The sequence below is a fragment of the Metarhizium brunneum genome, chromosome 1, assembly GCF_013426205.1.
Source record: "Metarhizium brunneum chromosome 1, complete sequence".
NCBI classification, from domain to species: domain Eukaryota; kingdom Fungi; phylum Ascomycota; class Sordariomycetes; order Hypocreales; family Clavicipitaceae; genus Metarhizium; species Metarhizium brunneum.
The window spans coordinates 6620423-6636126 of NC_089422.1; the positions used below are offsets into that span (position 1 = coordinate 6620423).

The 15704-nt window shown below is 52.6% G+C and overlaps 6 protein-coding genes across 6 annotated transcripts; 3 read left to right on the top strand and 3 right to left on the bottom strand.

Moving 5' to 3' along the window:
* Nucleotides 1–837: 837 nt before the first annotated feature.
* Nucleotides 838–2028, top strand: G6M90_00g020020 (uncharacterized protein; the record flags this gene model as incomplete). The annotated part of the gene is made up of 2 exons (XM_014693055.1): nucleotides 838–1513; nucleotides 1622–2028. The coding sequence occupies 2 exons, from the start codon at nucleotides 838–840 to the stop codon at nucleotides 2026–2028; spliced, it is 1083 nt and encodes a 360-aa protein (XP_014548541.1).
* A 2170-nt stretch (nucleotides 2029–4198) lies between these two features.
* G6M90_00g020030 (uncharacterized protein) lies at nucleotides 4199–5956 on the top strand (the record flags this gene model as incomplete). The annotated part of the gene is made up of 3 exons (XM_014693054.1): nucleotides 4199–4702; nucleotides 4760–4922; nucleotides 4974–5956. 3 exons carry the CDS (start codon nucleotides 4199–4201, stop codon nucleotides 5954–5956), a joined length of 1650 nt encoding a protein of 549 aa, XP_014548540.1.
* A 426-nt stretch (nucleotides 5957–6382) lies between these two features.
* Nucleotides 6383–7119, top strand: trs31 (Transport protein particle subunit; the record flags this gene model as incomplete). The annotated part of the gene is made up of 2 exons (XM_014693053.1): nucleotides 6383–6582; nucleotides 6678–7119. 2 exons carry the CDS (start codon nucleotides 6383–6385, stop codon nucleotides 7117–7119), a joined length of 642 nt encoding a protein of 213 aa, XP_014548539.1.
* Nucleotides 7120–7420: 301 nt separating this feature from the next.
* On the bottom strand, nucleotides 7421–7901 carry G6M90_00g020050 (uncharacterized protein; the record flags this gene model as incomplete). Its single annotated transcript, XM_014693052.1, has 2 exons — nucleotides 7421–7711; nucleotides 7824–7901. The coding sequence occupies 2 exons, from the start codon at nucleotides 7899–7901 to the stop codon at nucleotides 7421–7423; spliced, it is 369 nt and encodes a 122-aa protein (XP_014548538.1).
* Nucleotides 7902–8674: 773 nt separating this feature from the next.
* Nucleotides 8675–10224, bottom strand: ERG12_0 (Mevalonate kinase; the record flags this gene model as incomplete). Its single annotated transcript, XM_014693051.1, has 2 exons — nucleotides 8675–9952; nucleotides 10033–10224. 2 exons carry the CDS (start codon nucleotides 10222–10224, stop codon nucleotides 8675–8677), a joined length of 1470 nt encoding a protein of 489 aa, XP_014548537.1.
* A 1552-nt stretch (nucleotides 10225–11776) lies between these two features.
* Nucleotides 11777–14941, bottom strand: ATG26 (Sterol 3-beta-glucosyltransferase; the record flags this gene model as incomplete). The annotated part of the gene is made up of 1 exon (XM_014693050.2): nucleotides 11777–14941. One exon carries the CDS (start codon nucleotides 14939–14941, stop codon nucleotides 11777–11779), a length of 3165 nt encoding a protein of 1054 aa, XP_014548536.2.
* Nucleotides 14942–15704: the final 763 nt, after the last annotated feature.

Here is a 15704-nt window from a genome sequence, read left to right on the forward strand (position 1 = left end):
GGACAAATGGTGGTTAGCGAGACCGGGACAGCGTACCGTCAAAACGCAATAGAAGGAGGGACGGGCGTTAACGGGGCTTACGAATGATTTTGACGAATGGGTGGTTTAACGTGAGGTGGGAATGGCTACCTAGGTATATAGGTATATAATTGATGCCAAGATAAGATAGACTTGGTAACGCCCAACTGATGGCATCGAGCATGATGACTGTAAGCTCACGTGGACATGAAAAATACTTAGTTTGTCATTCAAATGAGAAGACGACCAACTTTTTGAATGAAGCCGGCAGGGTCCGTGTAGTTTGGAACAAGTTGGCTATTAGACGTTGAGGAGCCGACGGAGTTGCAAGTGGGAAAGGCTTCCGAACAAAAACTCAATGCGAGGTGGCTGACGGAGGTACTCGGTAGTTCCACTGACAGCAACGGCACTCGCCCCATTCATACCGGCTCTGGCCAATTACACAGGAGGATGACCCTGACAAGCCCCTTGGCTTCGGTGCTAATTTAGGTGGCAGCTCCAGTCTCAATATCAAATCATGAATCTCACTACTCGGTAGATCCGATAAACTACTATTTCCAACCGAACTCTTTCTTTTCCTCTGGTCTGCTCTTGACTAACGGATAAAGGAATTTTACCACTTGACACAGAGAAACCGAAAGACTTGGCAGCGACGCTTGCACGCCTCAATCGCAGGCGGACCAGGAGATTGATAGCAGTGGGGCAAGGGGAACATTGAAAGGAAAGGGGACGGACATCTGGAGAGCAGAGTCAGGAGACGATCATCACCACAATCTCACCAGACTCGACGAAAAACACACCAGGTGGCAAGTCGCCGACATGGTAGCACAGGAAGCACAGGAAGCGCCCCCGGCGGCAGCAGAGGCTCTCAAAGTCCCCCTCGAGGCACCCACGCCCGAGAGCACGCCCGAGCCCCGTCCAGAACTCACGCCCGACCAGCAGACCAAGTACACGACGCTGCTGGAGCGCGCGAGGTCCATCAGCGAGGTCAAGTGCGCGTCCAAGAACAACCCAGACAAGTCGGGCCCGGTGACGGAGCACGAGCGCGCGTGGCTCACCCGCGAGTGCATCCTGCGCTACCTCCGCGCGACCAACTGGGCGGTGGGCGAGTCGGAGCAGCGGCTGCGCGACACGCTCGCCTGGCGGCGCGAGTACGGGCTCGACGCCTTCACGGCCGACTACATCTCGCCGGAGCAGGAGACGGGCAAGCAAATCGTCGTCGGGTTCGACAAGCAGGCCCGGCCGTGCCAGTACCTCAACCCGGGGCGGCAGAACACCGACCCCAGCCCGCGCCAGATCCACCACCTCTTCTACATGGTCGAGCGCGTCGTCGACGTCATGCCCCCCGGCGTCGAGAAGCTCAACCTCATGATCAACTTCAAGCCCAGCGCCCAGAGGCAGAATACGAGCGTGCCCGTGTCGACGGCCCGGGAGGTGCTGCATATTCTGCAGAGCCACTACCCGGAGCGCTTGGGCAAGGCGCTGATTATCAACGGTGAGTTTCTTGTGTTTTCCAAGGGGTGAAAAAAAAAAAAAAGGGCCCAGAGAGGGAGAAGGAGATTGCTGACGATTCGTTTCTTTTTTTGGCGGTTTTTTTTTATAGTCCCCTGGATCGTGCGGGGCTTCTTCAAACTCATCCAGCCGTTTATGCACCCCGTGACGCGCGAGAAGCTCAAATTCAACGAGGACATGAGGCAGTTCGTGCCGGCGGCGCAGCTCTGGAGCTCCGACTGGAACGGCGACCTGGACTTTGAGTACGACCACGCCGTCTACTGGCCTGCCCTGAACGACATGTGCCGCCGGAGGCGGGAGGAGAGGGTGGCCAGGTGGAAGGCCGCCGGCAGCCTGGTCGGCGAGTCGGAGGACTACCTTGCCGGCGGGACCGACGTGAGCGTTGGCGGCTTCAAGTACACGGGCGGCGACGGCGACGGCGACGTGGATCTTGTGCAGGAGAAGATGGCGGCTGCGACGGTGGAGGACGGGGGAGCGTGTCCGGTTGCCGCTGCGTAGAAGCTCCCCCGGGGGCCAGGGGTGAGTGAGAGGAGAGGGTTATCTGCGTTGCGATTTGAATTTTGCCATGTTTGTAAATCAAGAATAGCCCTGCGGCATGTATTTTCTTCTTTTTTTATTTTGTTTTGCTGTTTACATAGAGTAGCGTAATTAGATAGACTTGGCTATGTTTTCGTTCCCTTCCCTTCCTTTCTTGACAGGAGCATCGCCACGCAGCGGTTCATGTTGCGTCAAGTTCAATGTCGGCCCGTGCCGCCGCTCCGATGTCAGGGCTCAGGGGGTGGACAAGGCCGCCAGTCTCGAATCCCTCCAAGACGATGATGGCCAGGGGTATGGATTCACACAGATGCGTCTTTGTGCTTTGAAGTCTGGCATTTGCATGACTGCGAGGCCGAAACAAGGCACAGTCGGTCCGTGATCCCATCTATTTGGTGACTGTTGTACTTACTACTGACCCCCCGTACCTGCTTCCGTGCGACTTGTTGTGTCCAGTTGCCTGTCAAGCCGAGGTTCACCGGCGGTACGATGATGGCAGACATTTCCATTGTTTACATGCTGACAATTCCGTGTGCAAGGGAGAAGTAAACGAAGCTTGCGGCCGCGGTTAACTGGCTGCCATAGCCACATATCAGATAAGACGCAGTCGAGTTGCTTTGGCATTCTGTGTTTTAAAGTAAAAAAGCCTCTAGCCCAGTGAATGCCAACTCCTAGATACAACAGCCCCTTCATCCGCTTCACTGTTCAGGGCTGGTAACATGGCACATGACATTCACACGTATTTATGCACATGTAGACTATATGCAGTAGGACCAACTCATGCATGGCACTCCCCCAGAGTCCCAGACCAACAAGGCAACCAGCCTCATCTCCAGTCGGTTGTTGCTGACGCGTCACGCGCACTTTTCAGCATCGGAATTCCCAAGGGGTGCCTTGCTTAGGGTCCCGTCGTCAGCGGCAGTGTTTCGATCTGGGTCCAGGTACAAAGAGGTGCAAAGATCGGTGGTCTCTCTCCTCCGCGCTCCCCTCTGCACGGTAAGAAAAAGCATGGCTCGAGCTGCCTGTGAAACGACTTCGGGCAAGTCTCCGACAAAAGTTGGTCAAGGTCAACGGAACGACGTAGTAGGAGGAATTTTCGAACAACGGCCCTGGGCAGCAGATTAATGCCCAAGCTTTTGATGAACAAATTAAGGCGTGCGGAGAGTGTTCGCTGCCGTGAGCATCGTGTCAGGCGCGCGTCAGGTGCACAGCAGTGACTCTGCTCGAGCCATTCAAAACAAAGAGTTGATTCATATTGATGCGACGTCGCATTTTGCGTCACCTTGGCTTTTCTAGGACACAAACTGGCACATTTGACCGACTTGAGTTTTGTGTATGTCCATGTTCTTCCTTTGTGATATCACAACGGTGCGGCCCTGGTCTTAGTGACCATGTGGAATGCGCGGAATGATTGGTTATCTAGCTGAACCTCTCGGAAAATGAGAAACCTATCAGGGCAAACCGAGTATTTTATGGAAATAAGGGAGTCCGCATTAGCGTACTCGGGCTGAGCTGAATGAGACTGCGGATAAACATCGTCAGCCACGCATGCACCAGGGGCCAGGGATTTTGGCCATTGCGTCAGGGCTGTCACTGGCTTTACAGTGTATGGAGAATTCCTTAGCCATTTCAAGTCGCACAAGAGGACTATGCTCTGCGAGTTTCATGTGGTCCCTCTACGATAGCAGCGCCAGCTTTGTCCAAGCTTTGTTCGAACGCTGATTGCACTCCGGCCCGGCCCGGTTTGCCACCTAGGCGATAATATTAGCGAGTCTGCTTAGTTTACGAGTCAACATCCTCGAAACATGCAGCATTCAACTACCACTCATTGAGACGTCGCCTCAGCCTGTAGGGGGCGCTTGGTTCACGACGAGCACGGCCTGCAAGCCGACAGGCAACAAAGCGTCACAAGTAAAAGCTTCGCCACTTCTTTCGAAGTAATGAATGAGCTCCTGACCAAACCAAACAACACAAAGGACTTACCACGGAAACATGTGCCGGACAATAAGACTAGGATTGTTGTCCCTGTTTTCTTCCTTTTCAGTGAGACGTTCTCGAATATATATACCGGAGGCTGGAGCCGTTTTACCTCCTCACCATCACAGATCATCGGCTCACCAACTCTCTCACCAAGATGGATTCCGAGCTTCCTCCCACCTCCCAGCACGACTCTGGTCCAGCTAGAGCCGAAGCTCAACCAGGCTTTTCCCCGGCGGACATCTTCGACAACCTCCTTGCCACCGCTGGCCGAGCATCACCACTGACGCCGTTCTTTCTGTTCATATACCAAATTCTTGGTTTGCGACTGGGACTGGATCTATCCGTTATCATGGCGCTTCTTGGTGTGTTCTGGGTAACAATCAAGATTGGCGGCCAAGGGTACACTCTGGTTAACGCCTTCATCGAAAATCATTTAATGCATAGTGTAACTGTTCCCCAAGACGATGAGATCTACGACCATGTCAAGGCGTGGCTGTCCAAGCAGGAACGTGTGATTAAGACCTCGCGCCTCGTGGCCCAGACCGTGAAGAATGACGACTGCGACGACAAGGATCTTGAAAATCTCGACGTTACAGACGATGGTGATGAAACCCCCGATCAGCAACGACTCAACGTGTTGAAGTTGATATCCAGAGTAGTAAGGACTGTAACTTCTTATTGTGCCACCACGCTTGATTGCTGACCCTTTTTGCAGCGCCATCAATACTTTCCAGCGATAGGAAAGACCAGGTTCTGGCATAAAAACAGATATTTTGTCGTACATCGTTCGAAGAATGTAGTCATGGAAACTTCCGAATTCCCGCTGAAGGTGAATGCGGACGAAGAGATTAAAATCTCCTGTTTGTGGAGTTCGAGGGGTATGTTCAGCGCCACGAGCCCTAAGTAAGGCTCAACTAACACTATGCTAGAGCCTATCGACAAATTGTTACTCGAAGCCAAAGAGATGTACTACTGCGAAATGAAGAAAAGGACCATAATATATCGGCCCGAGGTTGTGGACCACACCAACAGACCCAGTTCATGGCGCCTAGCCGCAAAGCGTCCCAAGCGATCCAAGGAAACAGTTATACTTCCCGGAGCGATAACAGATTTCCTTCTACCCGACATTAGAGAATTCCTCATGACCAAAACTGAGCGATGGTATACTGCTCGTGATATCCCCTGGCGCCGAGGATACCTCTTTTTCGGGCCACCGGGGACCGGAAAGACGAGTTTTGTCGCTGTGATAGCCGCATATTTTCTGCTTGATATCTATACTGTTAATCTGAGTGAGCCTAATATGACGGATGCGAATCTTTTGAGACTCTTTCGTGATCTTCCCCGACGATGCATGGTTCTGATAGAAGATATCGATGTATCGGGTATACAACGCGATAGAGATTCGAAAGGCGTCGAGAGGAATCAAGGGACAGCCAATAGGATAGGAATGATCACCAAAACCTTTTCGTTTGGTGGTCTCCTGAATGCTATTGATGGTGTGGCGGCACAGGAGGGTCGCATCCTTATTATGACGACAAACAAGCCCGAGTCACTAGATGAAGCTCTCATCCGTCCTGGCCGCGTGGATGTCAAAATTGGGTTCCACAACGCCACAAAACAGCAATCTGCGGCATTGTTCTGTCGAATGTATGGGGATTCCACTCCCCTAGAGCCAAACAAGCCAGCTAGCAAGGGAATCAAGGACCAGAACAGCGACAAAGTCTCCCTGTCGCAAGAGGAAATCAAAAGCCTTTCAGAAGAATTTAGCGAGAAGATTCCAGACCGCTTGTGTTCACCCGCCGAGATTCAGGAGTTTATGCTTTTACGAAAGGAAGATCCTAGAAAGGCAGTTGATGAGGTGGAAAGTTGGGTGGAGAAGATGAAGGAGCAAAAGAACTCCGGTTCTAATTAGGACGGTGTAGGGTACTTCCCCACTGTGCAATGAAGGAAGGGGCGAAGCCAACAATGGTGGTTGCAGGACCTGAAATGTCAAGCGCGCCTAAGACTGCTGAGGTACACGAGTATGTCAACTTGGAGATTTTGTTTTGTTTTTGAATTAATATATTTAAAGTGTCACAATGTCTTGAAAAAAAAAACACGAATGATAAGTACTACGATGCACTTAATCCTACTTTAGTCCGCAGAAGCAGCAGCAGCTACCCTGCACATTTATCCAAGGTTCATCGTCGCCCCACCACATGACATCGCTGCTGCATGCTATCCACGACAGCTTTTCCCCCGTCTCCAATATCAATTCGACGACGGGGACAAGCCTGGCCATGCCAACCCCTCCGCTCCAGACCAGCACACGTACGCACACACTTAACCACACCTGACCATGTCAAATATACAGCCCGCAGCCCAAGGCACGAAAGAGACGGGGCTGCGCGTGCCCAGCAATGGCAAGACAATCTACCACCGCCCGCTCAACCGCACCAAGACGGCCGAGCTGAGCCAAGCGAGCTTCGCCTACCTGTTTAGTGAGATGGTCACCTATGCGCAAAGAAAGGTAAAGGGCATCCAAGAACTCGAGCAGCGGTATGTACGCCCAAATCCACAGCCAACCGTGATCTCTAGGGAAAAAAAAGGAACAAAGGGAAACGAATGGCCAACTAAAACCTCGTTTAACCTAGGCTCAACGAACAAGGACACCCCATCGGCCTCAAGCTCCTCGACCTCCTCCTCTACCGCGAGCCGCCGCGCTCGCAGCTGCGCCCCCTCAGCATCATCTCCCTACTACACTTCATCAAGCAGAATGTGTGGCAGCACCTGTTTGGCCGGCAGGCGGACCGGCTGGAAAAGTCCAACAACCCCGACACGCCCGACGAGTACATGATTATCGACAACGAGCCGCTCGTCAACCAGTACATTAGCGTGCCGCGCGAGATGAGTCAGCTGAATTGCGCGGCGTTTGTGGCCGGCGTCGTCGAGGGTGTTTGTGACGGAGCGGATTTCCCGGCCAGGGTGACCGCGCATACCGTCGGCGAGGGGGACATGTGGCCCGGCAAAACTGTGTTCTTGGTCAAGTTTAGGAGCGAGGTTGTTGAGCGGGACGGACTTTTAGCGAAGAGTTGATCATGTTCTTTTTTTGGCCTTTCCAAATTTCCTTTGAAGCGGGGAGGGAAATGACAAACGTTGGGCGTTTCTGGTGTTGGTGTCTGGATTTGGGTTTAGGTTTGGGTTTACTGGGGAGTGATATCCTGTCGTGGCATGTGCTTGTATTCGTAAACGCCGCGCTAAATGAAAGACTCATAACTCTGGTCGTTGCTGACCTCGAAGGCAAGAAACAATGCCGCTATCGTGTCTACCTAGTGCCTCTGTGCCCATATCCAGCATCACACGCAAGTGAGACTTAACCACCATAACATGCCCGACTCTACCTGGGCATCCGCTTCCCGCTCACGCCCTTTGGCGGGCCCTTCCTCATCAACTCCCCCAGGCCCAAGTCCTTCCATGCCGCTCCCCTCACCTCCTTTGTCGCACGCGTGATTCCAAACGCAGCGTGCTGATCGGGCACCACGTCATCCTCGTCCTCCGGGTTCAGCGGCTGGTGCTGCGGCGGGACAAAGATTTCATCCGAGGGGAGCTTGTCCTTGCAAAAGTCTTCAAAGAGGTCTGCGTTGGAGGCGGTTGACATGTGTACATATGTGAAGGATGAGTCCTTGTTCTGCGCGCACGCTTGTGTTAGTGATGATACTCGCGGGTTATTTGGTTTGAAGCACGTGGCTACGACACGGAGTGGTTGGTAGGTGCAAGTAGAGACGCGTCGATACACGTACCATTGTGGAAAAGCCCTCCGGGAGTCTGCGTGGTTTGGATGCTGGTTTGGGGGATGTTTTGTTCTTGTCAAGTGACATAGTGGCTGTGGTACGAGTGAGATTGATGTTTGGGTTGAATAAAGTGGGGGCATCGGAGCTTTGAGCGTCACGGTAGTCACTGTATACAGTGACTATCCAGGTACGTCGGTAACCTGCAACGAGCTATCCTCTGGATTCATCCATCAATCCATGAAAGCACTTCAAAAATGTGACAGGAAAATGGCGGGAAAAGCTTCTCTTCGATATACATTAGGAAGGAAAAAACACACAAAATCAGCGCTTGCCGAACTTACGGCCAGATCCATCGTATACTTATTGACCGCATGTTGTATGCCACTAGACCCTTTAATGTTATCGTGAACATTCTGTCTTTAACCGAATGCACCCAAACAAACAAACCCCGACTGGCAGCCTGGACCGGTTGAAAGCATCATACTTGCACAACATTTATGAACCTTGACCACATTGGTGTAGCGGCATGAGACGGAATAAACGAGCCGAGCCACGACAAAAAGTAAGGACGAAAGCCAGCTCATGTCTTTATCCTTATTACTATTTTTGCTTAACAAACAGTGTAAATGCATACCGCAAGGTAAAAATGCTCTAAATTAATCCCTCCAGCAAGCTCAGTCCAACCATTAGGGACTTGGTTGCCTTGTAAAAAATACATCCTCCAGGGAAACGAATGTAGACATCATGGTACACTAGTCCGACATAAGAATACATTAGTTGGGAGAATACCGAGTTCCTGAGCCGCCCGTCCTTTTCCCTTTGTCAATAAATTCTTCCTTTATGTTGTTGAGATTCTTTTTTCATCGGCTTTCCACGCGCCAGAATTTCCAGCCTTCTCTTTCGCCGCCGTCTCTAACGCCGACGAGCTTCTCAACACCTTCAGTGCCTTCCGCATTGAGGAACTTCTCCAAGTCGATTTCCATGCCGCCCTCCTCATCTTCCTCAGTGCCATTCTTCAGAATCGCGGGCCACAAAACTCCAACACCGTCGCCACCAAGAGTCGCCTCAAATTTTGCGTAGTTCTCCTTGTCTAGTCGCTCCTCGAGCTCATCAAGCTTTGCTCTTGGAACGTCGGGCCGCAAAAGTGTGATTGAACACCCGCCGCCGCCGGCTCCAGTAAGCTTCGTCCAGCCAATGCCCTCGTGATCAACCAATTCGCGCACTCGTTCCAACCGGGGGTGCGAAACACCTAGCGAGACTAGCAAACCGTGGTTAATAGTCATGAGCTCGCCGACCTTCATTAAGCTCTCCTCGTCCTCCTCGTCGAAGTCGTCGTCGGCGATCAGCTCAGATGCGGAGCTAGCCACCTTGTCCATTGCATCCAGAATCGATCCCACTAGCTTCGGATGCATTTTATTCAGCTTGCCCACCTTGGCAACCTCGTAAGCCGTTGACTTGGGCTGCTTGGTGTCGACAAGGAGTAATGGAAGCTCTGGAAAGTCCCAGAGTGGCTTCACAGCCGGCGGCTTATTGTAATCTAACCTCTGGAATACCACAGCTTTGCCTTGTGTGGCCACGGTATTATCTACCCCTGAAGGATTGCCGTGAATGCACATCTCGTATACAAAGGCCCATCTGTTGATACGCTCGATCTGTAGCCGAGCCTCCTCAGGCGGCTGGTCGGGGTGAGGTCCGGAGAGTGTGCGTAACTGGATGAGCAGGGCAGCAGATACGCATACCGCAATGGAGGCGCTACTTCCCAGGCCAGCGCCAATTGGTATTGTAGAACGCAAAGTGTAAAGGCAGCCAGGGAATGAAGGGGATCCAAGCGAGAGAAAGAGGTAAAGAAAGGCAAAGGCGCCGTTTCTGTGGACTCGGCGGATGTCCTCTGGGCTGTCTGGAGAGACGTCAACATGAGGCTCAAGGGCGGCGACGAGATCGGGGTCGAGTTCGGTGACGAGGGAGTAATAGGACTTCTTCTTGGAAGGCTGCTGGAAAGTGTCCCATGGAAGTTCGTCGATATTCCACGTGTGCACGAGGTCGATATCGGTAAAACGCAAAGAGACTGTTCTCTTAGACTTGGAGAGGGTCGTAACGTGAAGATAAGATCGCAACGAAATGGCAGCAGCAATGGCGGCCTGAGACGATGAGTGATGGTCAGCATATGCAATTGGACGGGTTACTTGTGTACGAAATCTTGGAGGCATCCTAGACTCACCTTGCCATAGACAACAGAATGCTCTCCAAAGACGATGACTTTGCCCGGCGCAGATACCATAAAGGCCGGGGCCATTGGACTGGACTGTTTTCGGTCGGCCTTTATGCGATGCACCAGAGGCCCATCGCCATTCACATGGGGCTTGCCATTGCTTGGGCCGTTGGTGCCATTGCCATGCACGCCTTTGTGCATCTCGGAATCTCGAATGACGCCTTGTCAGTCGGATCGTTGGGGGCGGACAGCGAAGGAGAGGAACCTGGCTGGCGTTGTGGTTGTCGTTTCGAATATCCGTACTAAAAGACTTTCCTCCTCCTCTCTCTTTCGTTGTCTCCAAACTTTCTCCCTCTTCTCTCTCTGTTTTTATTTGTTCCTTGGGGCCGAGTTGTGCGGCAGAGATTCGAGGGCGTAATCCGAGGGGCCAACAGCTCTGCAGGTCAGGTGGTTGCCGATGAAGGCGCACCTGGGCTCTAGCTAGTATGTATGCACCTTGTGCTGGGGCCTGCTCTCTTCCGGTGTGGAGGCGAGGAATTGGGCTGCGGCTCACTGCTGCAAGGGTCGACTGCTGAAGCGGGCAGGGCCGACTCCCAAGACAGCGTCCTGCATATGTGTGTCGACTGAGCAGGATTTCAAAGAGGAAGGCTTGCGGACTGGTTTTGAAACATGGGAAAAAAGGGAGACAGAGTCGTTATCTCGTTGTACGGGGAGGGAAAACAACAAGTAAGATGGGCAGGCGCTCATCTTAATATTTACCTAAAGTACCTAATCTACCTAGGTACCTAGATAGGTGCCTGATCATTGAATGGACCAACTATCCCCCGAGTGTAACCGGATTCCTTGAGCGACTTGAGCGACAGACATTAGCCAAATGACATTTCTCGTTGTATGTACTACTCGATCCACCCTCCAACCCACCATCTGCATCCCGCATTCCCAGTGGCGGAGACTCCCTTTGGTCCCTTTTTTAACTTATTCCTCGACGACGAGACGACGATAACGGAATCCGGAATAGCAAATGTGGAGTCTTGGTAATCTCCAGCTCCTAATTGGAACGCTACTGAAGCCGAAAAACATGCAACATTGGCTAGGAGATCCGCGGGCATCTCAATGGTAGTACTACTAGTACTACCACCAAGGCAGGAGTCAACTGTCGTCTTGTCGAAATATGCATCCGCCTCCGCCCATCAAAGACTACGTAGAGGCAGGGGGTTGAGGTGTGGACGCACTTCGTACGTTCAAAATATTGGTCATTCCAGGCAGTGAGTGGCTTGGCTGACCGACGGAAGCGCAACACAAACAACCACAACGAAACATGGCCAATCCAGGTGCATCAACGAAGACAACCAACTTCCTATCTAGACGCTCTTACAGATGCTTACTGCATAACGGCATGGACCTACAGACCCCTCTCCTTTGATTGCAGTCGCAATCAAGCCCCGAAATTAGAACGCCAACACCAACACCACCGTCTCCATCCAACAAAGTGGCCCGTCATTCACCACTGCCACAGCCACGTTTCCAGCGACCAGGGGCGCAGCCCTCTTTAATATGCTCCCGCATTCGTCCTATCCTTGCATCTCATCAGCCGATTTTTGCTGCGTCATGCCGAGTACAATGTAACGGCCTAGTGAGTGGTGATGCTTGGGAGCGCAAACCGCCGCATGACCTACGGGCACGAGCACAAGTTTATACAGAATTCCTTGGCGATCTCGTCATCTTCTTTTGTTCACACCTTCATAATCCTCTTCTATGATCTTGTGCTGCGAAATGCTCCTGATTTTGCGGCTGGATCATGCGGCTTGACGTTCCACGACTTGTACGTATCCATAACCTGCCGAAGACTCTTCCCAGAGCTCAAATCATCCAGACATGCCTTGGCTCTTTCGACGTTCATAAACATGAACTCAGTCTTGTCAACTTTGCCGACAAAGTAGCCCTGCGCGCTTGCAACCGCCTGGCTCAACTTATCCAAGACCTGCCAGCCTGCCAACACTTGTTGCCTGACTGTCTCGGCCTCGGGCGCCTGCAAAGCCGCCAACTCTCGCTGACCCTCAGCAATACGCGCGAGGCGAACAAAATTGGCCGGACTACGTCGACGTTGTATCTGCTTCGTGAGCCCTTGCATGGTGTACCCAAAGGGACCTACTATAGCAGAGATGGGCTTCAACACCAAGCCGCCTATGCCCATGCCGGCCCCTTTGACAAACCCAACTACGCCTTCATTCTTGGCGCCCTGAATTGGTAGACGAATAACCCCCGTAACGCCATCATAAACCCCCCATATGAACTCCCTGCGCGAAGCTACCAGTCCGGAGCGAATGCCAGTTACCCTCGTCGATCGTCTGACGGTATCGTCGCCATATAGTCGCGGGGCATTGTGAAGTCCCTGAGCAAGAGCAACGATGAAGAGTGTGGGAGCCCTCACGACAGCCAGCCCTGTTTTCCGCATACTTGTCGAAATATCCCTGCCGTACTGCCTCACGCTCGGCACCCGAGTGAGCGATAGCTTCCGCGTCTTTTCCTGCTTTTTTGCAGCCACGCTCGCTTTCTCGATGAGAGTATTCGATGACGATGGCCGTCTATTATCTTTGTTCTTCCCATCTCCCCTTTGCCGCAGCTTGTGCCGTATCCTTCGTTTGGCTGTCTTCCCAACACGATACGGCGCGCTCGCAATGCCGCTCAACACATCTCGCAGGGAGTTTTTAACCGATTCAGCTACAGCCGTTACGGGCTCGCCGGGCCCTTCAAAGTCGCTCCACTCCGAGTGTCGCAGCAGACGTAGCTTCTTCCAGCAGAGTTGACCGCTGTCTACTAGGATTGCCGCGGCGAGCACGCACAGCTTAATATGCGTGCCCCTAACCTTCCACACGGCGACGTCCGACTTGATTATGGAGCAGCTGAGGCTAGAAGGACCGTACATCCGGAGCTGATTCTGGAAACTCTCCATTGTGTTCATGGCACCGTCCCCGTCATGTCTAATGGATTCCCCAATCTTGCCGGCCGCCGCTTGGGCTTCTGTGGTGAGAAGATATCGAATCCCATCGGCCAGCTTATCCGCGTTAAGATGCTTGTACGGTATGGGCTGCGGGCCAGCACCAGACTTGCCTACCATGCTGCCCCAAAAGTACTGATCTCCAAAAAAGGGTACAATCATAGTTGGCAGCCCGCACTTTAATCCTATGGCTGTTGTGCCTGCTCCACCGTGATGGACACATGCCTTGATCTTCGGGAATAACCAGTCGTGCGGTATATTATCCAGCATGAAGATGTCGTCTGGCACGTTGTCTTGACCCAAGCCACCCCAACCTCTTGAAACAAGAGCCCGAACGCCGGCCTTTTTAACGGCATCAAATATCATCCGTGTGAACGCTTCTGCATTTTCCACCACGATAGACCCAAATCCTATATAGATCGGTGGCTCTCCTGCATTGAGGAAGTCCACCAGTGCCTGGGACGGCTTAAACGTTGATGCTAGATCGAGAAACACAAACCCAGAGATGCTGATTTCCTCACCCCAGTCTTCAGGCTTTGGAATCAGGGCTGGCGACCACAAGTATGTAAATGGAACATGCATTCGATATATTGCGTACGGAGCCCAGAAAGTAGACACGGCGTCTAGGGACAGCTTCTGCACGCGGAAGTCATTGATTAGGTCACCTAAGCCTTGCCACGTCATCGTCTCAACAAGGGGATAGGACATGAAGTTTGTATATCCCTTGTCACCCCCAGACTTGTTGCCGCCCTTGATAATGGCCAGGGGGTGCGGAAATGCTTGCGTCGGCGTGTAGGGAAAGGTGAAGACCAGATGCAGCGGGACCCCAAGGGCTTCGGCGCAATGGATGTGTGCAAAGCTGGGCGGATTGGCGATGATGGCGTCTGCAATAAAGATATCGTCTCTTCCCTCCATGGCATCGGCTCTTAGGCTCGTCTCCTCGTCCTCTGTGGCGTGGATGCAAGCCCGCCAAAACCCGTCAAACATGACGGCCATTGCCGCTCGACGCCTTCCGATTTCACCGGCTCTCAACGACTGAAAGGTCGGGATCATGCCGGGATTTTTCACCATGAACTCCATCAGCTCCGAGGGGTCGCCGCCCACCGAGAAGAATTCCAGTCCGGCTTCTTGTATGATGTCTCGGAAGACCGGGTGCGTGGCGATGCGAACGCGGTGGTGGAACTCTTCCTTGAGGTATTTACCTATTCGCAGGAACGGCTGGACGTCACCGCGGGAGCCAACCACCATGATGACAACATTGATCTTTTCTGGAAGCTGAGGAAGCGCCGGTATGACTTTCATCGGAACAGTGGCTCTCTTCCTCTTGGGACGCATGCTGTGTGTCACGGCGCCCATGGCATTCGCCATGTATCCTGTCCCCTGGGTTTCGTGGACCGAGATGCTCAGCCGGCCATCTCTTTGCGCCCTGCATGTTCCTGTGCAGTGTTTATTCAACTTGATGAGTCTTGAAAACCTTTTCTTGTCAGGCACGCAAGGCTTGTGGCGCACGCTCTTTCGTCGGGTGTCTACTTCCCCTTCGCTCTCGGTTGGAGACGAGTCGTCCAGGAAATCAGATGAATCCGACGCGTCGCCCTTCTCTTCTTCTACGAGGCTATCCATCAGCGGGATCCAAGCTCTGCTTGGGATCGATTGAGCCCGCTCCCGCTTGTCTGCAAAGTCGGTTGTTTGCCACATCTCCAACGCTGGGAATCTGCGCTGAAAAGATGCACCACCTGCTGGGGAGGGCTCTGAATCTCGAATCACCGGACTGTGCTCCTGTGATTGGACTGCTTCTCTTGGTTTGCTCAGGGAGCCAGTCGTCTGCAGCGGGTCGAGATCATCATCATCATTGTGGTGACGGCTCGGCATCGCGGCTGAGCCTTCAGGAGCATCCATGGCGAAGTTAGGGTTGAATGCCATTGTTCCGAGCGGCCGAGAGCTTAGGTTTCATTCAGTATTCTTGATTATGTCCGGAGTTGATGTTGTTTTACTGGGCCACATGCCTTTACATGTAGCTGGCGATGGATATGGCGATTACTCGCCTTGGAAGCATGTAAGACTCGACAGATGACCAGTCCGACGTCCGACGTCCGACGTTGATTGCTATCATGAAGCTTTATAAATGTTTCAATGGTGAGTGGCCATGTTCCAATGCGCGCCTCTTGGAGCTAGAGCTACCTGCTGCCGGAAGAACCGGCGCCAGGGCTTGAAAGTGCTAACAGTGGCAACAATAGGCCGGTCCTTTTTTGTGATTCTCTGAGAGGATGGACACCTGCCTTCCTAGGCTTCTGTAGGTGCCAGTCGTGAGCTTCACAGTCTCTTTCTGCTGGCAGTAAACTACTCAGCTACCGAATTAGTATGTTATAGTAATACACGTCACGATATAACATGATATAAGCGCGCCGACGGGTCTCTTTGTATTCCAATACATCCTTCGGACAGAAGATGTGCGGGGGCAACAATGTTTCTGTGTTGGCATGAATGGAGATGCGCAAATGTCCAGACCGCAAACCAAAACGCCTTGTTGCAACGCCGACGCCACTCAAGTTCAGGTTCCCACACCCTCACTCACTTACACCACAGCTAGGCGCGGTACTGCGAGATTCGGATGCCCCGGATCTCTACGGTTACTGCATTGGAGAAGAGTATCGAGACATGCTTTGCCATGATAACCGTGGTGGAA